This window comes from Trifolium pratense, linkage group LG6 (genome assembly GCF_020283565.1).
Source record: "Trifolium pratense cultivar HEN17-A07 linkage group LG6, ARS_RC_1.1, whole genome shotgun sequence".
Taxonomy (NCBI): Eukaryota; Viridiplantae; Streptophyta; class Magnoliopsida; order Fabales; family Fabaceae; genus Trifolium; species Trifolium pratense.
This window is the reverse complement of record NC_060064.1, coordinates 31,571,934-31,597,588: the sequence shown is the minus strand read 5'-3', so window position 1 is coordinate 31,597,588 and position 25,655 is coordinate 31,571,934. Positions and strand designations below refer to the sequence as shown.

General features: G+C 31.8%; 4 protein-coding genes across 5 annotated transcripts; 1 reads left to right on the top strand and 3 right to left on the bottom strand.

Moving 5' to 3' along the window:
• The first annotated feature begins 835 nt into the window (after positions 1-835).
• On the top strand, positions 836-8,825 carry LOC123892108 (beta-glucosidase 24-like). The gene is made up of 16 exons (XM_045941947.1): positions 836-1,159; positions 2,688-2,799; positions 3,501-3,574; positions 3,832-3,945; positions 4,502-4,571; positions 4,657-4,715; positions 4,831-4,906; positions 5,619-5,696; positions 5,795-5,882; positions 6,375-6,612; positions 7,205-7,320; positions 7,683-7,903; positions 8,011-8,045; positions 8,147-8,249; positions 8,399-8,492; positions 8,591-8,825. Exons 1-16 carry the CDS (start codon positions 836-838, stop codon positions 8,823-8,825), a joined length of 2,037 nt encoding a protein of 678 aa, XP_045797903.1.
• A 212-nt stretch (positions 8,826-9,037) lies between these two features.
• On the bottom strand, positions 9,038-13,204 carry LOC123891291 (chitinase-like protein 1). The gene is made up of 3 exons (XM_045941130.1): positions 12,605-13,204; positions 10,753-10,912; positions 9,038-9,718 (listed from the first exon to the last, which is right to left on the bottom strand). Exons 1-3 carry the CDS (start codon positions 12,999-13,001, stop codon positions 9,307-9,309), a joined length of 969 nt encoding a protein of 322 aa, XP_045797086.1. The 5' UTR covers positions 13,002-13,204; the 3' UTR covers positions 9,038-9,306.
• A 3,228-nt stretch (positions 13,205-16,432) lies between these two features.
• LOC123891293 (CRIB domain-containing protein RIC4-like) lies at positions 16,433-18,132 on the bottom strand. The gene is made up of 3 exons (XM_045941132.1): positions 17,667-18,132; positions 17,422-17,559; positions 16,433-16,943 (listed from the first exon to the last, which is right to left on the bottom strand). The coding sequence occupies exons 1-3, from the start codon at positions 17,788-17,790 to the stop codon at positions 16,699-16,701; spliced, it is 507 nt and encodes a 168-aa protein (XP_045797088.1). The 5' UTR covers positions 17,791-18,132; the 3' UTR covers positions 16,433-16,698.
• A 921-nt stretch (positions 18,133-19,053) lies between these two features.
• Positions 19,054-25,436, bottom strand: LOC123891295 (probable aldo-keto reductase 2). 2 transcript variants are annotated; one of them, XM_045941133.1, is made up of 8 exons: positions 25,074-25,436; positions 24,673-24,870; positions 23,902-24,074; positions 23,516-23,618; positions 22,739-23,065; positions 20,193-20,335; positions 19,938-20,040; positions 19,240-19,614 (listed from the first exon to the last, which is right to left on the bottom strand). In XM_045941133.1, the coding sequence occupies exons 1-8, from the start codon at positions 25,284-25,286 to the stop codon at positions 19,282-19,284; spliced, it is 1,593 nt and encodes a 530-aa protein (XP_045797089.1). In that variant the 5' UTR covers positions 25,287-25,436; the 3' UTR covers positions 19,240-19,281. The 2 variants fall into 2 exon arrangements, with proteins under 2 accessions (XP_045797090.1, XP_045797089.1); XM_045941134.1 differs by lacking the exons at positions 22,739-23,065; positions 23,516-23,618; positions 23,902-24,074; positions 24,673-24,870; positions 25,074-25,436 and adding exons at positions 20,474-20,674; positions 21,104-21,550 and having other exon boundaries at positions 19,054-19,614; positions 20,193-20,365.
• Positions 25,437-25,655: the final 219 nt, after the last annotated feature.

Below are 25,655 nucleotides of genomic sequence, written 5' to 3'. Positions count from 1 at the left end.
CACTCACCACCAATAAACAAATAAGCTTGTGAGTTGGGTTAAGTGTTAACCTTCAACTTGTCTGATTAATTTGGTACACTGGTATTAAGGAGGCCTCAAAATGACTTCAGACAAGTTCGGGATTAACGACTTTCAAAGGTTCAACAACAAGAAAGAAACTTGTCAAATGGAGGCATGGAGCTACCTTATGGCCAAAATAAAGAAGAAAAAAAGAACCACTCCATAACCACCCGACATCAGTATTACAAGAACAATTAACATCCAAATTGTCAAAACTAAAAATTATTTCTTAGGAATGAAATTTTTGAAAGTGAAGAATTGTGTAGTAGTGCATCAATAGACGTACATTGGTGAATTACTAGAAAAATTTGAAATGAATGGTTGCAATTCGTTGTCAAATCCATCAGAGACAAATTCAAAACTTGACGAGTGCAACAATGAAGAGAAGGTTGATTCAACCATGTTCAGACAAATGGTTGACTTATTGATGTGTGTAATGGTAGGCTTGATATTTCAGTTTGATCTGCTAAAAAACAGGGGACTGGACAAGACAAATTTTATTGTACCCTGTTTGATTTGAAACTGGTTATGAGACTGGACAAATTAGGTAGCAAGGGATAGGACAAAAACAAGATTTTTTGTACGAGACAATTTTTTGTCCACAGTACAACTATAAAAAAAAAATATATCCATTTTATTTTCTAATATAAAAATATTATCGTCCTATATCTCTCCGGCACAATTTTGTCTTGTCCTGTATTATCTTGTTCTGTCCTATACTGTTCTGTCTCGTTCTTGCTGTTTTACGAATCAAACGCATGTGATTAGTAAATTTATGCATGATCCTAGAAAACCTCATGTGATAGCTGCTAAGAGGATTTTTAGGTATCTCAAAGGCACATTGGATTATGGCCTGTTATTTCATAATGGTACAAATGGAGAAGGGTGTGCCTTGGTAGGATATTCTGATAGTGATTGGTGTGGTGACATAACTGATAGAAGGAGCACATCTGATTATGTGTTCAAAGTCAACAATGCTGCAATATCATGGTGCACAAAGAAACAACTAGTGACTGCACTATCATCTTATGAAGCTGAGTATATTGAAGGGACTTTTGCAACATGTCAAGCAATGTGGCTGAATTCAGTGATGAAAGAGGTTAAGTGTGAACCAGTGAAGCCCTTGATACTTAGAATTGATTGGAAAATTTGCTATAAACCTTGCTAAGAATCCAATCTCCAATGGTAGAAGCATGCACATTGATACTTAGAATTGGTTGTTAAGTTAGTTACTTAGAGTATAGGTTACTTAGCTCTCAAGAAAGTGTATGTTAACCAAGTGCTTCAGAGTCTGTCTTCAGAGCCTTGTCCATAGGCTCAAGCTGCGCCTAAGATATGTGACTTTGATCTTGTGTTATAACAAAAATAAAGTGCCACATTTCAACAATGACGCTTGGGACTAGTGATTCTTTCTTCTTAATGTTGGAGTTCTCATAATCATCCATATTTCAAAATTTATAAGAGGGTTAGATTGTCAAAAGAATGGATTTGGAGGGCTTTTGAGAATCTAAGGGGAAGGGGGATACGATGAAGTTTTCTTTCATTTTTACTAATTTCTTTATTTTAAGGGTTGGATTAAAAATTATATGACCCCATCCTGACTTCATAAGCTTGTACAATATTGACATCTCTGTTTTTCTCCTACAATTTTATAATTATATATACTCCATTGCTTTTTAAGTGTTATTTTGAATACTCTCATCGTACCACAATATAAGTCACTTTGCCACTTTTGTACATATAAGTCACTTTGCCACTTTTACACATATTAAGAAATGTAATTAAAGTTGTATGGAAAAGATCGAGAAATAATGAGTTGATTTACAAAATTGTCCTTCATTTATGGTATGAAAAAAATAAATTGAAGAATTGAAAGAAGAGAGGGTAATAAATAGTTGAAGGTATAATATGAAAAATAACATTAAATGTTTGATCTTTAATGTAAAACAACTTATAATTTGGTACAAATTTTATCCTCAAAGTGACTGATAATTTGGTACGAAGTGAGTAATATATTTTTGTTCATTTTCTTGTTATTATACCCTTATTTTAATCTACTAATAAATTCCTATTTTTTCACACACTTTCTCTTTCCAATAAATTTATTATATTATGTACCAAAAAATAATAATTTAATATGTTATTTTTCTTTCTTAACTAACTTTAGTTTTCCAAAAATATAACATATAAATTAGTTTTATTAAAAAAGATAAGAATAATTGACAAATGATATAATTGTCAATTATACTCTTAAAAAAGAATAATTAAATAGGAACATTAAATCCATAGTCAGGGAGTATTGACATCTTTCTTTTTCTCCTACGATTTTTAATTATATATAATTTTATCTATACAAAACAAGAAAATTGATTGGTAAAAAACAAGGGTATTTTTTAAGTGATAACGACACTAACAACAACATCATTTGGATGGAGAAAACATTATTTGAGTTGTACTCATTAAGCCTAAAAAGGTTGGATTATAGTTTACAATCAAATATAGAAATACATCTCACTATAGCTGTCATGAACGTAGTAAGGTTGTTTTTTTTCCTCAACTATATATAGTATTAAAATGAAGATTTTTCTTACTCAATAAACAATTGTGATTTTTTTTTCTTCTACAAGAGACAGAAAATGAAGATGTTATCATCTTTGAAATTTATTCTTACAATCTTGTCTATTGTTGTTTTGCTTTCCAATTTGTCTCAAGCTCAAGGTTTGCTATTTCTCTTCTTTTGTTTTCCGATAGTTTTCTTTTTTTTTTTGGTAGAATTGTTTTTTTAATAATTTCTACTATACAATAATATATATATATATATATATATATATATATATATAATCTCTATAATCTCTATAATGCTGTAATTACTAATTAACTTCTCAATAGAAATGAATATTTAATTTTTAACGTATGGAGAGATAAATTTTGATAAAAAAAATCTAATCAAGGACAAAAATTAAAGATCCAATTTTTGTTTTGAAATTGGTAGGGACATCAACATTTTCTATGGAGGAGTCAGGGTTCGAACCCCGGACACTCCATTTATTCATCTTAAAAATGTGAAATTCTTAGTCAATAGGCTACCTGATAAAGAAAAAGCTATTTTTTATATAGAGAAGTTAGATTTTAAAGTTTATAAAAGAATTTTCTATAAATAGTTGTTTTATTGACAATAATTTTTTTTTGGGTACAAAATAATAATTGTTACTCCTTCCGGTCACTATTATAAGCAAAAAATCACTTTTTAGGTTAATTGAAAAATTGATGTATTCAGCCTATATTATGGACTAGATACATCAATTTTCCTATAAATCTAAAAAGTAATTTTTTATTTATAATAGTGACTAGAGGGAGTAATTATTTTGAAATGAACTCAATATATGTATTTTGTTTTCTATTAAATCATATTTCCAACACTTATTTTTCATATATTACAGATACACATCTTAAAAAGAAATCATCACTTCGAGGTGACTTGTTAGCCGGTTCTAGGCCTCCTGCTCCAATACAGGTGCTCATAATTAAGTCGAATACATTATTACATTAATAGATAACATAGTTAACCAGTAACTTACCCGTGCTAACGCACGGGGACGCGCGTTCAAGAAAGGATTAGCAACGCATCTTATTGTCCGGTGGTCTTTTACTTAGTGTAATCAATTTGGATATAATAATATTTAATGCTTCTAAAATAAATTTGTTCAACAAAAATAAAATAAAAGAGCTTATGTTAATTCATTAACATGTAATAATGGTTGAATATTATAGATAGGAGAAGAATATCATATTTCATTCAAGAGGTCTCAAAATTCTTCAAGTTTTCCGAAACGAGCATCATTTCCATCTGATTTTCTTTTTGGTGTTGGATCTTCTTCCTTACAGGTAAATGTTCATAATTTGTAGATTAATAATACCTTCAAATTTATTAAGTGTTTTTTTTCCACTGCTAGAAATAAAAATTAGCAACAAAAGTTAGTAACAAAAATACGTAGTAGTTTAGTATATTGTACTAAGCTATGCATCTAGTACAAAAGTATTGAAAGATCTATTATTAGCATAAAAGTGTACAAAATTCGTCAATAAATTTATTTATTTTTTTGTCAAGTAGTGATTATTGGATCTCAACATCCTACAACTATTAATTGAGTTGAACTTGCGAGACGATTCATCATTTACTTTGTTTATTCCCTAGTTAGTGACTAATAATTATACAAAGAAACATAAAGTTACAACATTTTTAGACTATTAATTGGAAAACTTAGGTTTAGTTACAAATTCAAATTTAGAGAGAATTTCTCGTTTTTTTCTCTCTAAATTTCCTTCACTAATTTAATTTAATTTAATTTTTCGTAGTAGTTTTTGAATGGTTTAAAGATTTTATCATTAATAAGTTATAATTGTTGATTTTTTTTTTGATAATGTTAATTGTTGAATTTAGATTGAAGGAGATTCTCTAGAAGGAGGAGGTGGAAAGGGAGTATGGGAAGATATAGTTGAACGACACAAAGGTTAGAAGAATTACACAATAATTATCAATTTTTTTTGTCTTACCCATTATTTATTTAGTTTGCTTCCTTCTTTAACAACCTGCAGAAAGGTTTGTGGATGCTGATAAAGTTTCCACAATGATCGAACATTACAAAAGATACAAGGTGAATAAGGATTTAGTTATAATGTCATATATCTTCTTTTATCGATCATAGTCTCATTCATATATCTACCAATTGTTGTGTTCTAATTTTGATTTTTATTTTTATGATTCTATAGGAGGATGTGAAACATTTGAAATATCTTGGAGTGAATTCTTACGGAATGTCCATTTCATGGAGTAGAATTTTGCCCGGTAAATTTTGAAAATATAATAATATAGTTAGGGATGTCACGGGGCGGGAAGTACTTTATTACACAATTTATCACCATTTAAAATGATCTTCATTTCCGTACGTCCTTATTCCCCACTTCAAAGTATTCTTCCTCCATATTCCACCTTCTATGTAATTTTACACTAATAAGCCCAAAAATAAATAAATCCAAATGGCCCTTAATAAGTTTTACAAGAAATACCGCAATAGTTTCACTTATATTTTAACAATATTTTATAACAAATTTTTAAATAGCTTATTCTACATAAATTTTTTACCTTAATACAATGTCAAACTTAAATATCGAATAAAAGTCAATAGACTTGTGCAAATGCACATGTCTCTAAACTAGTAACATAATTATATCCCCATACCCAAAACTCCTTCGGAGGATTTTTTCCTCCATTCCCATCCACGGAGATGGGGAAAAATTCTCCGTTTACGGCTCCCAAACGGAGCAATTCCCATGGAAAATCTCATTTACAGATCAAATCGACATCCTTAACTCAAGTTTGATTCTTGGATGAAACAATTTTTTGTCAAACTTTACTTACCTTGTGGCCGCACTCCGAATTACTAAGTTCCCTTCCTTAGAAACTGGGTTAACACCAATTCGTTTTACTATATATTGCTACCTTGCCGAATATATTTAACGGTAACACTTTTCTCATCATTTTCAACAATCAAACATAGATGGAACCTTGAAAGGAGGTATAAACAAAGAAGGTATCAACTTTTACAACAATTTGATCAATGAGTTACTTGCAAATGGTATGAACAAAAACAACCATATTCCTTTGCATTAATTATATTTATCGAGAACTTTGTTTAAATACATGTATATAAATTTATTTTTATTTGTTTTACAGGTATTGAGCCTTTTGTAACTATTGTGCACTTTGACTATCCCGTAGCCATTCAACAAAAGATCGGTGGCTTCTTAAATCACACTATTGTGTAATTAATCAACCTTCAATATCATTTCATCTCAACATTCTATTTTAAAAATATATATAATATGTGTTTATCCCCTGCAATATTCTTTTTGGTTACTTATTTTGTAATGTAAAAATTCTCTCATTGACCTCCCTGATGAAATATGTATGTTGACTTAAGATTCCACAAAAATGATGACCTGACATAGTCAGCGAGGGAGTCAAACCAAAATCCGCTCACATTACATGGACAAAATGATAGAATCTTAAGTCAACATATTTCATGAGGGGGTAAACGAGTGAATCTTCACATTACAGGGATAATCCAAAAAAATAAATATTACAGGGAGTAAACCAAAACTCGCCCACATTGCAAGGGGTAAACCCCTATTAACCGTTAAAAAATTATTTTTTAAATGTGAATTTGTCTACATATATATATATATATATATATATATAACTTATAGAATTTTATCATGCACATTTGTTTATTTAAAAATCAATCAAAATTCAGGAAATACTACAAAGATTATTGTAATCTACTATTCAAAACATATGGAGATAGAGTAAAACATTGGACAACAACAAATGAACCACAAGTCGTAGCTATCTACAAATACATGCATGGTTATGATAATGATGCTGCTGAACCATGCCAAGATACAAAAATATGTTCACAAGCATATACAGTCCTTCATAACTTCCTCATTTGCCATGCTACTGCAACACATTTATATAGACAAAAATTTCAAGTATGTTTTATATATTGTGTTACAAATATAGTATAACCTTCCTTTTTTAAAGTTAGTGTAATGTCTTTATATCGTCACTTTGTCTTTCGGTGGTAGAGCAAAAAATATTATAAAACTCGGATAAAATTCCACATTTGACATATATATATATATATATATATATATATATATATATGATTAGTTTAACAAAAAATCTCAGTTTTTCCTTATAAACTAATCCCTAAAAATCTCAATTTTGTTTTAAACAAACTCCTAAAACGACCAAAAAAATTTGCCAGAATCCGGACAACTGCCCATGCTTTGTGGGCCTTGGCTCCCCCATGAAGTCATTGGTGGTAATGAATTAGAATGTTGAAAGAGGTCTCCAAATAAATCTCTAACATTTGTCTATAAAAAATCATAAAAAATGCATTAGAATTTTTTTCTCTTATGGCTTGACTTTGATTATATGTATGGTTGCAAAATTTTAAAAGAAACTAATAAATTAATTTGACATTAATTATTATTAGAATGAAACTAATTTGTTTATATTAAATAAATTTAATTAGGTTATGTTAGGATGTTTTTAAATTTCAACAAACATTTGATGCAGGAAACACAAAGGGGAGATATTGGAATTGTTATATCATATCAAGGTTTTGTTCCCTATAGTTCAAATCCACAGGATGTGGCGGCTGCTCAAAGACTAATAGATTTTTGGTTGGGATGGTTAGTGAAATTAATTTACCCTATGAACCACACCTCCATATGTTGTATTAACTTTATCAAAAGAAAACCAAGAAGGAGAAAGTTAATAATTTCACAATTTCATCAAAAAATAAATAAAATATCATTTCACAATAGTTTTTTTTTTCTTTTTCGTATGCGCTCATAGCGCTATCAGACGGACATTTCACAATAGTTGATTTAAACTTCGTCCTTGAGATTACAAGACTAAACACTTATCATGAAACTTTTACCTCATAGTCATTTGTGTTATGTTAATTACTAGTGTAATGTTCTCCGACTTAATTCATACATGCATACATACATAATAATAACATTGAGTTTTCATATTTTTTGCCGAACAGGATTTTAGAGCCATTGTTTTATGGAGATTACCCACAAATTATGAGAAAATTAGTGGGGCATAGGTTGCCCAAATTCACTAAAAAGGAGAAACATATGATCAAAGGAAGTGCAGATTTTATCGGAATAAACTATTATACATCTCAATTTGCCAGATACGAACCAAATAGAACAAAAATTAATGGTCTTGACAATTTTGATGCCTTAGCTACTACATCAGAAGGTAATTTAATTTTTCTCGCACTATATTTTATTTGTTGGATAAGCAAAAGAAAAAGAAAATTACACAATTATATTTACTAATTTTTGCCCTCTATTTCAAAATTGTAGAATTTAATATTGAAGGAGAACCCCTTGGTCACAAGGTGAGATAGTTATGAATAGGAAAATGTTGTATATATGTTAAATGAATGAGATTAATTTAATTTTTTCAATGACACTTTTGTTTAATGCTTCAAATTTGTAGGATCAATACAGTGGACGTTATGTCTATCCCAAAGGATTGTATGATGTTTTAATATTTATAAAGGAAAAGTACAAAAATCCTAATATCTACATCACTGAAAATGGTTTGTGGAACCCTGTTGTATTTGTTTTTAAATTTATCACTATAAATTATATCAATTATTAAGAAAAAAAAATGATATCTAAATTTTTTTTCAAAAAAAAATAAAATAAAATTAATCAATACTTTTTCTTTGAATTCCACTTTATAAAGGTACTCCTTCTTCCAACAATCCAAATCCATTGAAGGACGAACACCGAATTGCTTATATTACAGAACATATAAACGCTACTAAAGCAGCAATCGAGTAAGTAATTCATTTTTATCTCTATCATTCTACAAGTACATACATATATAATAAACCCGGGAAGATATGAAACTAATTTTTAATATTTTCATCAATAGCAACGGTGTAAAAGTTCGTGGTTACTTCGTCTGGACAGCTTTCGATACCTTTGAATTTGAAGCGGGCTATTCTGGACATTGGGGACTTTATCATATTGATTTTAATAATAGTCTGAAGCGTATACCAAAGGCTTCTGCTGAATGGTATAGAAATTTTTTGAAATCGAATGGTGGACACTACAACACTATTGAGCTTGGTTTTAACCAAAAAGGATGTCATTTGAGCAAAACATAGAAAAATAAAAATGATTACGAGGAATATTGTATTCTTTCTTGTACAAAGTTACTAAATACTTGCACTTTGGTAGTTTAGATTTTTATGCTCAATTGAATTTGTGTAACCTAAAATTTGACAAGTGGATCATAAAGAATTGTGGGCGATATTGTGTCTGAAATAAACAGCTTCAAATTTAAATTAAAACATATGCAACCAATAACCAAGGAATGTATATATAATAACAAAATCTATATATAATAACAAAAAACATCCATAACGTAATTATATACCAGATACAAATTTCTCACAAAGTGTAATGATATTACAAATGACTTAACTTCTACACAACAACAAAGAAAAACTATAAAGAATTCACACACTTCTTCCACACAGTTCAAAATTATTGCATTGTTGCCAATAACTTTAAGAACCATTATTAGCTTACCATTTTCAAAGGTATAAGCACAACAATATCATATGCTGATAAATATGATCTAATTTAAGATGCTGCAAGTTTGGTGTTTGGGTTGAAAGGAAGCTGCTCAGCACATGTAAGGACATCATGGGTCCCAGCTTGTTCACGGCCGACACCAAGAAGGTCAAGATAATATAGGTAATGGGAAACGATATTGCTCATTGACTCAACATCACCCTGTCCACAAACACCTTCGCCATAGAGAATGTTCATTGTAGCACCGAAACCAGGAACCCGTTTCCCTAAAGTGTCGTTCTTGGTAGGCTTCCAGTTGCCAACGAAGGCATCATGGGCAGAAGGTTGGGACTTTTTGACCGGTGTCATCCATTTCCAAATCGCAGCCTGGAAAGCAAGTGTTGCATTCTGCTCTATGTATTCTGGATGGTCAAGTAGATTCACGTTCAGAGCTTTTCCAGCAGCTCCATAATTGTAGTTCCTATATTGATGGTACCAAAAGTGAAGTCATAAACCATGCCAAGCTTTTAAGATGTGGAAAAATAAATACGAAACCAATATTTTTCTTAATTCCTATTCTACATTTGAAGGTTCTATTTGGATAAATAAATTAGACACTTATAGCATAAGTGTGTATCATACAAGTGCTTTTGTGTACGCTATTTATAAAATAAAGCCAAACTATTTCATATAAGCTATAAGCTTATTTCATAAGCTATCCTAGAGATCTTTTGAAAATAAGCTGAAAACAACTTATGGACATGACGTAAGGTCTTTCCATAAGTTCTTCCAAAAAACAATCACAAGTGCTTATGCCAGTAGTCAATAGAAAAGCTTAAATAAGCCAATCCAAACAGAACCCAAAGCAGGCTCCATTTTATAAAAGTGTGCATGAAATTCTGGTTTCAATCTTCACAGGAATTTCATCTTTAAGCGCTTGACAAACATGCTACTTAATCTCACCATTGATCAATTGTTGCACTCACCATATATCTTTCAAAAACTTTGTAATGATCAATTACCTCGTACCTTTCTTGATGATGATTTGATGGATCTATAATCAAAGGCTTTCACCTCTTTTAATCATGTGGGTCAAATGCAACAATTACACAACAAAGTTCAAGCCAATAATTTTTAACTAGATCGAGTTCAACGATCACAGTTATTGAGGTGCTTTGCATGAACTGAATTATATTTTCTAAGAACACCAAAATCAAAATGCTGTTTATTTTCCACAGGTGAGGGAATGCTGTTGTCATCACCGATAAACAAATAACCTTGTGAGTTGGGTCATGTGTTAACCTTCAACTGGTCTGATTAATTTGGTACACTGGTCAGGGTCAGGGATATTAAGGAGGCCTCAAAATGACTTTAGACAAGTTCGGGATTAACGACTTTCAAAGGTTCAGCAACAGGAAAGAAACTTGTAAAATGAAGCTACATTTTGGACAAAAAAAAAGAAGAAGAAAAGGCCTTATATTATCAGTATTTAGTACTAGTAGACAGTATACATACCAGTAAATAGGAATGGCTCCACGTCCGTAGTATTCAGCTCCAGGAGTGCAAGGGTAATCGACTTTGTAATAGTCATCACAATATTTCTGGGCAGGACTCATTTCATGATTGTAACAGAGACCCCATGCCAAAGGTCCTCCGGTTGCCACTCCATAACCACCTGGCATCAGCATTCCAGGAACAATTAACATCCAATTGGTCAAAACTAAAACCCAATAAAATCAGTCACAGCACCGCTATCAAAGTTTCACTATATAAATGATAAACCTAAGCCAGATCCATCAAATAAATGAACTTTCACCAAACATGTATTAATCTCAGTAGTCACTAGCGACAGCTATAGCAGCGGTCAACAGCAGACCTGGTGCTATGCAAAACCTTGTTGCATTGCATTTTTTAGGAGCGGCTACTTGGCCACGACAGTGCAGCTCATTTAAAAGCTGAAATATGGCTTCAACTTATAGTTATTCTGTCTATTCTATTTTTGAGCTCTTATGCTTGTCTGTACAAAGTATAAGTTGCATGTATTGTTTGTTTTTCTAAACTTCAATGTAACGGCCATACTACTACCTCCGTATACCGCGATTGTCCACTACTCTGCTCCTCAATCTATCATTGACTACATAGGTTTCTATCTTACTGGTTTTTTTTTTCTTTTTATCTTTCTCAGAAATGTCACATGCCATGTCAATAATAAACCAAGAGAACGATGACAACTACTACAACTAAACAGTTAACAAATCATCATCTCTCTTAATAATGTACGCAACCTAACAACAATAAATAAGGAAACAATCAATCAAGATCTGCAACAGACCAATCAATCACCCAACAGTAGTCCAATTCACCCAAAATTTCAAACATTGTAGACTCAGATCTAAGATCTTCTCCATTACACATAAAAATAGTCTTAAAAAAAATCCAGAATATTAATTGTTTTGACCGGAAGCTTGTTGCTTAAGCTAATCCAACTCAATATTTAGCATGTTAACCCTAACTAGTCATTTTCTGCCCTTGCAAATCTAAATCAAACTAGACAAATAAACACAAACTAAACCAAACCAAACACAATTCAATTAATCACTTCATACAAACACACATTTGAGCAAAATCTCGCTTGAAAAAAGAAATTTAGTAAAAATCCAATTTGGCCATTAAAATTAGATTTAAAAATGTTTTTAGTCCTTACAAAATCACGAGCTTTCATGTTTAGTAGTCGTTCGTAATATTACAGTTCCTATGAATAGTCTGTATTTTGACAACTTTTTACAAAAAAATATATATTTTTAATCCTCAAAATAGTCCATATAAAATGCAAATAGGGACTAAAAGACATATTAACATAACCCTTAAAATTATACAATAATATCAACCCAATATCCCACATTATCAATATTCCAAAATAATCCCAAAAATCCCAAAATATTAATCAGATCCACCCCTCTATTTTTAGATTTGTTATTAACCAAGACATTGAGCTTATGCGGTTAATAATAAGCTCCACCAAAAGAGAAATCATTCGAAAGAATCTGAGTTTGACTCTTGGGTGGAACCAGATGGTTAACACACACAAAAAAAAAAATACATCTCTAACATTACTAACTTAATGTATCATAATCTCTCCAAATACCATCGACAAATTTAATCAACAAAAAATATTAGGCCGTCTAGTGAGTCGGATCCTGGTGGTGAAAACCAAAAATATCATTTTCAAATATTATAAATAAATACACAAATTCATACATTCCAACAATTTAGCAACTAAAATTAGATATATAGATTAGTAAAAATAAAATAAAATTAGATCTATATATATTTACTAAAAATAAAAAAAAAATATGAAAATTCTTACAAGAGGTTTTGCTTCCAACGTGTCCAAGAAAAGCAGCAATTTCCATCATCTGTGTAGTTTTATTTCCAGTAGTACCAAAACCCAACGGTTCAAAAAGCGAAGCAGCATTGATAAACGAAAAATAATCCCAAAATCCAACAGCATGAGCAATTGGAGTATTTCTCTTTGAAAACAGATTCTCAAATTGATAGGTTTGAAAATAATCTGTAATTGTCAAATTACAACAATAAATTGACCATCCTTTACATTCCCAACCTTTATCGCAGTACTTTTTACCGTGCTTGTATTTCACTAATGGTTTCGCGTTTGTTCCTTGGCCGTCAACGGTGGTTGTTGTGATGTCGGTGAGGAGAATAACGAAGGTGAAGAGTAAAACGACGGCGTTTAGTTTCGCCATTTCTGGTTTGGAGATGAAATGGGAGAATGAATTGTGAGATACGCGAGAGAGAGAGTAATAAGAGTAATGTGAAGTTTTAAGAGATAGATCGGACGGTGGAGAGATTGTGAGTGGGGACGTTGAAGTGTTAGTAAGAACAGACTGGCTTTGAGGGAAGGAATAATTAGACGAGTCCACCGACAGCTGAGGTGGATTTGTGAAATGACGGTATTGCCATTTCTTTGACAAAAGTTTTTTGTGTGTCTAATAATGTCACGAAAATAATTGAGTGACGCTTGTACCGTTGTACGAACGAAGGAGTATACCAGTGTTGCAAAGGGTAGAATCGGAAAATAGTACAAGGAAATTTAAGTATAGTCATTTTTTTTTTAGAGAAAGTGTAGTCGTATTTTTTTATTTTTAACTTTTTAATTTTTAAGGGAAGGGCCGATAATTTAGCGGTCGGACGCAAAATAAATAAACAAAAAATTATTACGCTTAAAATTAAATTCGAGTTGTTCTGAATAATTCGTCTTGTGGGAACTCATTGACCATATATAATAAGGAATTGGAGTATGAAATTGTGTCATACTCTTTTAAAAAAAAAAAAAAATCAAAATTTGAATCCTCACTCTGACCTTTTTGGTTGCTAATGATCGACAAATTAAAATTTCAAGCTACTAAAGGTAATCTTCTACATCAAAAGTATCGAATCAACCGGTTGAGATTTTTATTCAACAACAATCTACTACATCAGGTTTATACCTCGTTGGTTGGAGAATCTTTCCCTCAATATTAAAACGTGCTACTTATTTCAAAAATTACAATACACATTGCCTCTATTCAAAAATCTAATTTCTCAATCACATTATTGTTGTTATGCTTGGAAGTTAACCGTAGAATCAGTTGATAGTTCTCGTAAGCTCTTAACAATGATTTTTTTGGGCTTTCTATATATTTTAAAGCTACAATCAGTTTGTAATTAGGGGTGATCGCGGTGCGGTTTGGTTCGGTTTTGAGCATAAAAGTCATCCTAACCGCGAGATAAAAATGCATGCGGTTCGGTTTGGTTCGGTTTGGTTCGGTTGATTTTTAAAAAGTCATCCAAACCAAACCAAACCAAACCAATGCGGTTTGGATCGGTTCGGTTGGTGCGGTTTAAAACATAATGATTGTACCGAACAATTTTAAGCATAAAAAAAAATAAAAAATTGAAGTTCCAAAATAACATTGTAGTACCAACAAAAATTATTTATTCAAAATAACATTATAGTAACTTACAATTTTAAATATATAAAAAAATTGAATTTTCAAAATAACATCACGGTACCGATAAAATTTGTTTATTTAAAATAACATTACAACACCAAAATAAAATTTCAGTACAAAAAATAAAAAGAACTTGAAGTTCGATTAATTTGGTCGACTGACTTGGTAATTGGGCATGTATATTGGAATATAAATATATTTTCTTTTACGATATTGGAATATAAATATATAATAGTAACTTAATGCGGTTTTTGCGGTTATCCGCTGTTTTTGCGGTTTTTGCGGTTTGCGGTTCAGTAAGAAAGCCATCCAAATACATCCAAACCAAATGCGGTTTTTGCGGTTTTCGGTTTGGTTTGGTTCGATTTACGGTTTTACTTTTGGATTGGTTCGGATACGATCACCCCTATTTGTAATTACTCATTCAAAATAGAAAGGAGAAATAGACACGTAAAATGGCAGTAGAGAGGGTAAAAGAAAAAGGAGCAGCAAATAATCAATATCCTGAAAAGATAGACTACACAAATTCTAAAATGATTTTACTATATTAGATTCATTTACAAAATTTATCATATTTGATTTTCTTAACTAACACCACCAAAAGTCCAAAATCTCCTTTGCTTTCATATGGTTAGAGCGATTTTTTATTTTATTTTTTATATACAAAAGATGGCCAGAGGCACGGATCGGATGTTATATATAATGAATAAAGCAAATCACGAATTAGTATGTCTTTGTCGTCATGTTTTCGTGATATTTATCTTCGTCGTGACATTAAGCATTTCACTATTATATCTGGTTTTGTAAACAATTTCCGGGTGAAAACAAACAATTATGATGTAATCTTTGCCACTATAAATTAGGACATCCCTCAAAGAAAGTTGGGATTCGAATCCTCTCCTTCTTCAAGTTGTGTCTATCATCACTTTCTAAATTTTTGAGAGATGATTAAGAGAGAGAAATTATTAAAAAAAAAAAAAAAAAAAAAAACCAAGACAGGGAGTATCAAGAGAGAAATGTACACAATTTGTTGAAGGAGGGCGATCAAAAGAATCATGGAAAGGAGATGATCCAATTTCAAAAAGTTGATATGTACGTACTGTTTCTTTATGTTGAAACCTAATAACAAAAACTGGTATATTGGTATTTGGTAAGCAAGGTAAATTACCCTTTCTTTTAACCAATTTTGATTTATCATGAAAAATGCAAATGTGAAACTAGAAAACTTATGCATGATGAAACTTGAAAACTTGTTTATGATAGAATAATATATAGAAAATCACAAAGATATTTTAAGATTAGTTGTATGACATGAAAATTTGATAATTTCTTATTGGATGACAATGTTAAAATATTTATATATTATTAAAGAGTCAGGATCCGTTGACACCAACTAGTTTGACACCAAATGTTACACCTCTCAATAACGTTTTAACCGATATAAATTTTATAAAATCCACCGTTGGATTGAAAGTTTACATCATATAGATCATTTGTGTAAAATTTCAGACAAATCCAAAATCATTTGATATGCTATTGAGACACATAAAGATTAACGGCATTTAAAAAAATACAAAAACCGTTAATTTTGATGTATCTCAATAACATATCAAATGATTTTGGATTTATTTGAAATTTTACACAAATGATCTATATGATGTAAACTTTCAATCCAACGATGGATTTTATAAAATTTATATCGGTTAAAACGTTATTGAGAGGTGTAACATTTGGTGTCAAACTAGTTGGTGTCAACGGATCCTGACTCATTATTAAATTTCAAATTATTTTTTAAAGAAGTACATATGAAAATTATTTTTATTGTATTATTATGCTAATATTTAATATACCACATCCTTAGAATAAAAATTTAATTTAGAGAAATAATAATATAAGGTGACAAAATTAACTTATTATAAATTCCAAAGGCTTCCGCAAAAAAAAAAAAAAAAAAAAAAAAAAACCTCCAAAGGTTTGGTCTAGTGATAAAAATACAGGTCTTGAATCCGATAGGTCTCAGGTCCTTTGGATTGAGACACCATCCCCTCATCCTAAATTTTTTTTTATAAAAAAAATAAATTAACTTACTATATTTTGTTAATTTAAGTAAAAATAAAATAGTAGATTGAGATAAGATTAAGTTATTATATTTTGCTATTATAAAACGATTTACTCCTGCATAGAAAGAACTCAATCTCAAATTTAAAATTGAAGACTTCATCGCATTGAAAAAAGCAATGAAGCTTAGAGGTAATCTCATCTCAAGAACAGAGCAAAAACAAGAGAGTCCAAAGACAAAGAGAGGTTACAAATATTCATGAATGTTCATTTATGCACAATGCATGTGAACTCTTATAGATACATCTTAATCAATCATAATGATCATTAATCTACAATTAGAAGAGACTTAATTATTAAGCCAACAATAATGAGTCCCACAAGTATATATTTAATCACATTTTTGGGAGGAATTATCAATAAGTGGTTGGTGAGCTTGGGTAGCCATGGCCAATTCAAATTGCTTTAATGTAATTGGAGATAAAGACAGTAATTCAGGTGCCTTTAAATTGTCCCAACCTTTAACATTATTTGTGGTTGTTGAGCCATCAAGTCCAATATGTGTTACATGCTTTACATCCGTTGGATACCCAATTTCCATATCATGTTCAATCTCCTCAATATGCTCTTTGTAAACTAAAAAATAAATTGAAATCAAGAGAATATTCAACATAAATTTGATGATAACCAAAGCAATGTAAACGTATATTTCACAATAATAATAATAATAATAATAATAATAATAATAATAATAATAATATACATAATATACAAATATAAAGAAGCTGGATTGAAATAAATGGCCAGATTATATAGGCATGCACTATGCGCAGAGTCATTAACAGAGGTGTGTTTAGTAAAAAAAAGTCAACTCCAATTTATTCTTTGAAATTTAAAATTAAAAGACACTAGATTCATATAGTTATTTAAAGACCCCTCATATAGTCTTTGACAATAAAAAGTTATATCATATCAAAATTTTAAAATGATATTCACAATATAACTTTTACACATGACCATGCAAAAATAAATAAAAATAAAGCAATTAATCATAATTTCCAACAACAAAAAATGCAAAAAAAATTAAAAATAAAGAAGAAGTTATTAAACTCACAAAATAATTGAGATAAACTCTTGATACCATATATCAATCTCTTTATGCCTGCAGCTACATTAGCCTTTGGTAGAACAAAATATCCAAAAGACCTTTTTTTCTTCATTTTAGTTGTGATAATTTGTCCTTCTTGTCTTCCTTGCAAAAAAAGGTAAAACATTTCATTACAAATTCAATCACCTAAGAAAGAAATTAAAATGAATGAATATAGAGAAAGATGTAGATAGCTAGAGGGAAGAAACTACTTGAAACAATTGACTCTTTTGAACATTTTTTTGATCCTTTGGCTTCACCTAATCCCACACTTGATTTGGAAGCACACCTTAAAGAGAAAGGAAGAACTACTAATCTCTCCATATGATTTCTCATTTCTTCTAAAACCAATTTTTTTGTGGTATGTATGTATCAACTATTATTGTTAATTTGAGAGAGCATAGACTATCTTAATTATGAATAGGATCCTAATAGGGGTTATATATTTTGGTTCCTATTTATCTTTGTGAGCAAGATAGAATGATTAATGTGGGGAATTAATAAACTATTTTAAATCCAAGTTTGGTATGTTATGATATAAAGTGTAAATATAAATCCTAATGGAGTGGTTATGTTATTAGTGTGTTAGAGTTGTTAGTTGGTTAAACTGTGCAACTCAACTTGCTTTTGAGTTTTTTTGTACTAAAAGAAAATTATTTTTAAGATTACTCAGCCAATAAAAAAGATTAATTATACTCTAATTGAGTTCTAAAATCAAGTTATGTTCCTCTACTAGCTCTCCAACAATAATTACCCTAATATTATTATCAAAGATACGATATTTGGAAGTCGACCCCACCTTACTTGTGTGCTAAGGCATTCTTTTTGAAGAAATTTCACATCTTTACATCATAAAGTTTTTATTTTTCTCATTTTATAAGTTTTGTTTGAACTTCATTAGGTAACTTAATTTGAGCCAATGATTTAGACTTACTTGAATATAATGATCAACATCATTGAGTAAATCACAAGGGAATCCTACAAATAACATTCAAGCATGTGACCAAAGTACTTGCTATTGTCCCCTCCTTTATGGTTTGGCATAATATGTGGCACACTATGTGTGTGTATCTATTTATTTAATTTTTATATTTAAAACTTTAGTAACTTTTAAGTCGGTAGAAGAGGATGAGTAAAACTTTCATTTATGCGTAAATTCATAGGTAAGTTAAATTGCTTTGAAAAAATAGAACTGTATGATAGTGAAAACATTGCATAGTAACAAGACAATAGCGTAGGAATGAAATGAGTGTATGATTCTATTGACACTCCATTGCGCCTAACACTATTGGGGTTGGGGCGTGCAGATATAAATGGTGGATGATCCGATTGAAAACCATATAGTAGGCAGTCCAGCTGATCGTGGAAAAAGCTCTGATACCGTCAAAGAATTGAGAGTTGAACTTAATTCAACCATATAAAACCGAGTTGTAAAGTGAAGATTTCCCTCACTTATAAACATATATTAAGATTATTTCGCAACCTATGTGGACTTAACAGTTTTAAAAACCAAACAGGACATTGAACTGGCAAGACCTCACAGTCATGGTTCTGTTAACAATAGAGATACAAACTATGATAAAAAGAAAAGCCCTATTATCTAACAGGTTCAACTACTTTAAATTTCTTGAATTGCGACAAAACCACAATCGAAACATTCATGTACGCAAACCATAGGCAGTATTGTATTTATTTAGGATTTAACTTGAATCGTCCGGTTAATTTTTCAAACATATGTTTACACAACCAAATTCATTCAAAGAGGAACTCATACTGATTTATTTCTTAAGGAAACAGCAGGAGCATGAAGCAAAGAAAAGCACTTCATTATACACCTTTCCAAGAAGAGAGTAGTGGAGTATCAGAACCCTTCCATGTTCTTATACCCTCCCCATATCTAACACCTTTAACAATATCTGCTAAGGACTCAATTTCTGCCATTTCTTCTTGTGTTAATTTAATAGACAAAGCCCCAATGTTTTGATTCAAGTTCTCAATTTTGGTGGTTCCAGGTATCGGACACACGTCGTTTCCTTGGTGATGAAGCCAGGCCAATGCAAGTTCAGATGAAGTGCATCCTTTCTTTGCAGCTAGTTCATTAACTTTCTCAAATATAGTCTGATTGTGTTGTAGGTTTTCAGGTTGAAATCTAGGCAAGTACTGCAACATATTTCCACAGTTTTGAAGAGTTTAACAATTGTTGTATGTCTAACTAAAATAGAAAACTTTGAAGATGCTATTACAAAAATATCCCTCAACCTGTCATTTGTTTCTCACTATCATCATAGAACATGTCTTTGTTAGTTAAATTGGTCATGAAATATGTCTTGTGCTATTCGGTTTGGTCGACAAATTATTAACAAAATGTTTTTGCTATTTTGAAAAATTTAGAGACTGTAGTGACGGTACCTCTAGGTGAGTATATTAACAAAATGAACAATTAATTGACATGATTTTTTTTTAAAAGCATGTTTTTTACGAACCTTCAGGAAATCATCTCGTTGCAAATTCTCAAACAACTTTGTTCCAGATGAAAAGAATCCTCGCCCAAGAGGGCAATATGCAACAATTCCAATACCAAGTTCCCTAAGAAAGAAAACCAATCACAACTCAAGAATTTAGACGTCATATCTACTTATAAACACATGTTCATATCAACTCACAACCAATGTGAGACTTTTTAACAAGAGAAACGTTAGATAACATGCAAAACATAACGTTTGCAAACTAAAGTGAACCTGCAAGTTGGAATTACTTCTTCCTCGACATCTCTTGACCATAGTGACCACTCCAACTGCACAGCTGTTATTGGATGAACTGCATGTGCTCTTCTGATTGTTGAAGGCGAGGCCTCAGACAAACCGATGTATTTTATTTTCCCCTCTTCAACAAGTTTTTTAAGCTCTCCAATCTTACAAAGAAAACAGAAAAAATTGAAATCACCACACACTGTCATTTTATATATGTTAAAACTTAAGCTACTAAAACCAAAATCAAAGAGAAATTAAAAGAGTCATACCGTGACTTCAATTGGAAGACTCGTATCAATACGATGTTGATAATAGAGATCAATACAATCAATATCAAGTCTCTTCAAGCTACCCTCACAAGCAGCTCTCACATAAGCTGGATCACCAAAAATCTCATATTTCCCTTGAGAAGCTCTGATTCCAAACTTGGTAGCCAATTCAACTTTCTCTCTAAAACCTACCTTCAAAGCCTATTCCATAATTTTCACACACTTCATCAAAATCATCATACACAATATATATTTCAATTTCAATCATGCTCATAGCACATGTTGCAACAAAAACTGTTGATTTTAGAACTTTAAAAATTGTTTTGAAATGTACTAAGCCTTCGAAAATATTACTGGATTGAGTTGCGGGACTAAGTTTAAAAAGCGGCAAAGGACTCCCTTATTTATAGGTAACTAACTACTAAGTACTAGCTACTACCTAAGCTCAAAACGCCGGACAGCATGCGTGGTGGTCAAGACTGAGCGCATTCTCTCCCGTTTACAAAAATGACTTCCACAATCTCTTTTTTTTTATTTTTCAAATCACACAACACTAGCTCTAAGTCCCAAACATTTTTAATATAGGTAATTATCAAAAGAAAAGCTAAAAGGGTAAGAGAAAGTAGGAACCTTTCCGAGAAGGAGTTCATTGGTGTGAGGGCCATAGACATCAGAAGTGTCAAGAAAAGTGACACCAGAATCTATGGCATGGTGGATGAGAGAAATCATGTCAGGTTCAAGCTTAGGAGGACCATAAAAAGCAGACATGCTCATGCAACCAAGTCCTTGTAAAGACACTTCCATACCTTGTGATCCCAACTTCATTCTTCCCACTGTTGTCATTGCTATGAGTCTCAGCTCACAATACAACACTAAACATAAATCGAACTACTTCAAATTTACTTATCTATCTTTGTTTTTTGAAAGGTAAATTATATCTTTCTTATTATGTAATGTGTTTCACGTGGTCTCTACTTTCATTTTTACCAATTTCACTAAATACCAAAGATGAAAAAGAGAGAGAATCAGTTTAGAACCCAACAGATCCTTCCATCTTCAGCATCATCCCAACCTTACTTTCCTGTAACCCTTTTCCCTTTATCTATTTTTGTGTTCCAGACAGAAACATAGTTGTTGACATGTCAATTTATATTTGTAAGTACAGATACTCGTGCAGATTGTCCCATTTGAGGTTTCGAACGTAGGAAATTTTTCTGGTAGAGATGAAGATGAGGGAGAAAGCCCCCACGGCAGTAGTGCGGAGATAGGGACGGAGAGGATGGGGGATAATCGGAGTGACAGTGCAGGGTGAATCTCCTGTAATACAATTATCAACATGAATTCTAACAGTATTGACATGTTCAAGAGCGAAATCATAATTTCTCTTCTTCAAGAATACTTGAGCATCCTTAAGGACGTCGACAATTCTAACAGTCAATGATGAAACAATACCAACAACTGGTTTGCACCAACAACGAACTATCATTAACATATTAGTAGTTATTGCCCCAAACTTCCCTACTCTTGTGAATGTCAAGATCACATTGTCTTGTCTAAGCTCTATGGTAGTTTACGCGGAGAGAAAAAGGAGATGTATGGTGTTGAGAATCATGCATCCAAGCAGCTAGTTTGTAGCATTTTTGCATGGCAGCATTCCTTGCTTATATTTGATACATTGGTGACTTTTGGGTGCACAATGCTGACGACGAGTGAGGAGTTTTCGACGAAGGTTGAGACCATGGGGTCCAAAGTGAGTAAGTTGGAAAGAGAGGGTGAGAAGGTTGCTGTCCTAGAGGCCAAAGTGAGGAGACTAGTGAGGAGGCTATGAAGAACGCCCAAAAATTGTTGGCCTCCTTGAAGGAGAAGGAATCAATATAATAGTTTATCAAACAAATATTTAATTGAGCCCAAAAATGCCCTTAAACATGTAACAATTTATATGTAGTCATGTTCAATAGAGTTCAAACCATATAAAAAGCCACATGACATCAAATACTATAAACTATGAAGGTTTATATCAATGTTTTAAAACCAAACCGGACATCGAACCACAGAGACCTACGACGGGTCATGGTTCAACTGCTTTAAACCCCTCAAACCGAGATTCAATCTATTGAACCGTCCGTTTCAGTTTGTAAAACAGGTAATTTATACAACCAAATTTATTAAAAAACAAACTCATACTGATTTATTTCTCAAGGTAACAGCAGCAAATGCCAAGTTACATTAGTATGAGAATTAAGCAAGCAAACCACTTAATTATGCAGCATTCCAAGAAGAGAGTGGTGGAGTATCAGAATTCTTCCATGTACTTATTTCATTCCCATATCTACCACCCTTAACAGAATCTGCTAAGGACTCAATTTCTGCTATCTCTTCTGATGTTAGTTTCACTGATAAAGCTCCAATGTTTTGATTCAAGTTCTCAATTTTGGTGGTTCCAGGTATTGGACACACGTCATTTCCTTGGTGATGAAGCCAAGCTAGTGCAAGCTGAGATGGAGTACATCCTTTCTTTGCAGCCAGTTCATTAACCTTATCAAATATAGTCTGATTCTGCTGCAAATTTTCAGGTTGAAATCGAGGCAAATGCTGCAACATATTTACATACATACATATAAGTGTAAATAATTTAAATGAAGGGTAAAATTGATAAACAAAAATACAGCACCAAAACATGGTATTCCCTTTATATATAGATATAGATTCACATTTCACACTCTCCAATTGTCATGAGAATGCATAATCAAACAACTATGCGGAGTGGATACTTCTGCGTTTACTTTGTTTTCTTCGGAAAACTATACTAAGGGCATTGCCACATATTAATCACATGTACCTTTTTATTTTTTTAGAGTTCTGAATTATATTCATTACTGCCAAGCATATCTCCAAACAGTTTTGAAGTTTAACAATTGATTTATGACTAACTAAAACAGAATTAGATGTCATTTAGTGACCTTGACATTCAAGGATCATAAAGTAATTCATGTTTGTGAAGTAATACTAGGTCAGTTGATTAAGAGCAAGCTTTCAACAAACCTTCCTGTAGTCATCCTGTTGCAAGTTATCAAGTAACTTTGTTCCTGACGAAAAGAATCCTCGCCCAAGAGGACTATACGCAACAATTCCAATACCAAGTTCCCTAAGAAAAAAAATCAAAACTTATGAAGTTAGACTTCGTATCTATGTAGCACTGGCAATTCAGATTAAATGTGTGTTTGGTATCTGACACGACACTGACATATGTAGTTACATTACATTCAATCACTTCCATTTTCTTTAATTGTCACTGGTGTCTGTGTCAGTGTTGTGTTCAATGTATGTGTCGGTGCTTCATAGCTTTTGTATCATTGCAATATTATCAAAGTACCAGAGAGAAAAATGCTAGATAACAAAACATAATGTTTAAAAACTATTTATCACACCTGCAAGTTGGAATTATTTCTTCCTCAACATCTCTTGACCATAGTGACCACTCTAGCTGCACAGCTGTTATCGGATGAACTGCATGTGCTCTTCTGATTGTTGAAGCTGAGGCCTCCGACAAACCAATGTATTTTATTTTTCCCTCTTCAACAAGTTTCTTAAGCTCCCCAATCTTACAAAGAAAGCCAAAAAAAGTTGAAGTCATTACACATGTCTTTCTATATATTTGATATCTTGGTTCAAATTATCCCAATCAAATCATTGAGGGTAAATGCTAATTGATGGTATTAGAGCAAATATGATTTTAATTTGATGATTTGGGGATCTGAGAAGTGTTTCACAGATTTAAAAATATGATTTTAAATATTTTTTTGTTAGAAACTTGGTATCTCGCCAAAGACTGACTAATCTGGGGGATAAATCCCACTATCCAACAACGGGGCGGCCCATTGAAGCCAGAGCAATGCCTCGTTTGGAATGGCTCAACACAGAAGTTGGCACTTGGGAGGATTAAAACCAAAGACCTAGAGAGGAGCACTGAGCACACTCCGGTTTCCAAGTCTACACCACCTGGCCAACCCTCGAGGTTTATGATTTCAAATCTTAAATGAAATAATTTGACCTAATTCCTACTTTTAGGTGAAATATAAAAATGCATTCCAATATGGAATCATATCATTTCCAGAAGCAAAACAAAGCTTAATGGTACTTAGTGTAAGCACAGCAACCAAAATCAAATCACAGTGACAGAGATATATAAAGGATCATACCGTGACTTCAATCGGAAGACGAGTATCAATCCGATGCTGATAATAGAGATCAATACAATCAATATCAAGTCTCTTCAAGCTAGCCTCACAAGCTTCTCTGACATAAGCTGGATCACCACAGATCTCAAATTTCCCTTCAGAAGCTCTTATTCCAAATTTAGTAGCCAATTCAACCTTCTCTCTCACCCCCTTCAAAGCCTATATTCAACAATTTTCACACTTCATCAAATCATACACAACACAATAAACATTTCAATTCCATTCATATAGACTCATAACACATAATACAACAAAAACCAAACTGCAACAACAATATCATAAATTCATAATGGTGCATACCCAAAAAAAAATTAATAGATGCAATCAAAAGAAAAACCAAAAGGGTATAAGAAAGTTGTAACCTTTCCAAGAAGGAGTTCATTGGTGTGAGGACCATAGATATCAGAAGTATCAAGAAAAGTGATACCAGATTCTATGGCATGGTTGATGAGAGCAAACATGTCAGATTCAGGTTTAGGAGGACCATAAAAAGCAGACATGCCCATGCAACCAAGTCCTTGTAAGGAAACTTCCAAACCTTGTGATCCTAACTTCATTCTTCCCACTTTTGCCATTGTTTTGACACTGTGAACTGTGATTGCTGCAAAAGTGAACAAATCTACGATGTTATAAATAGGTAGGTCTTAAATGTACTAAATTATATCTTTCTTATTCTGTCTTTGAACGGAAGATTCTTGTACAATACTTGAATTCAGCCTTTGTAGGGTCCGCCCAAGCTACTCAAGCAAGAACATTTTTAAGTTTCAATTTTTTTTAATTTTATTTCAAGAGTTTTTAAAAAAAATTAGTTTAGATAAATATATAATATAATAAATATATTTATAAATGTTTATTATTTTAATAGCTAAATTTATACTCATACTAAACAAAATCCAAATTATTTTTGGTTTAGTGGTGATTGACACTGAATTTGGTAGGGAAGA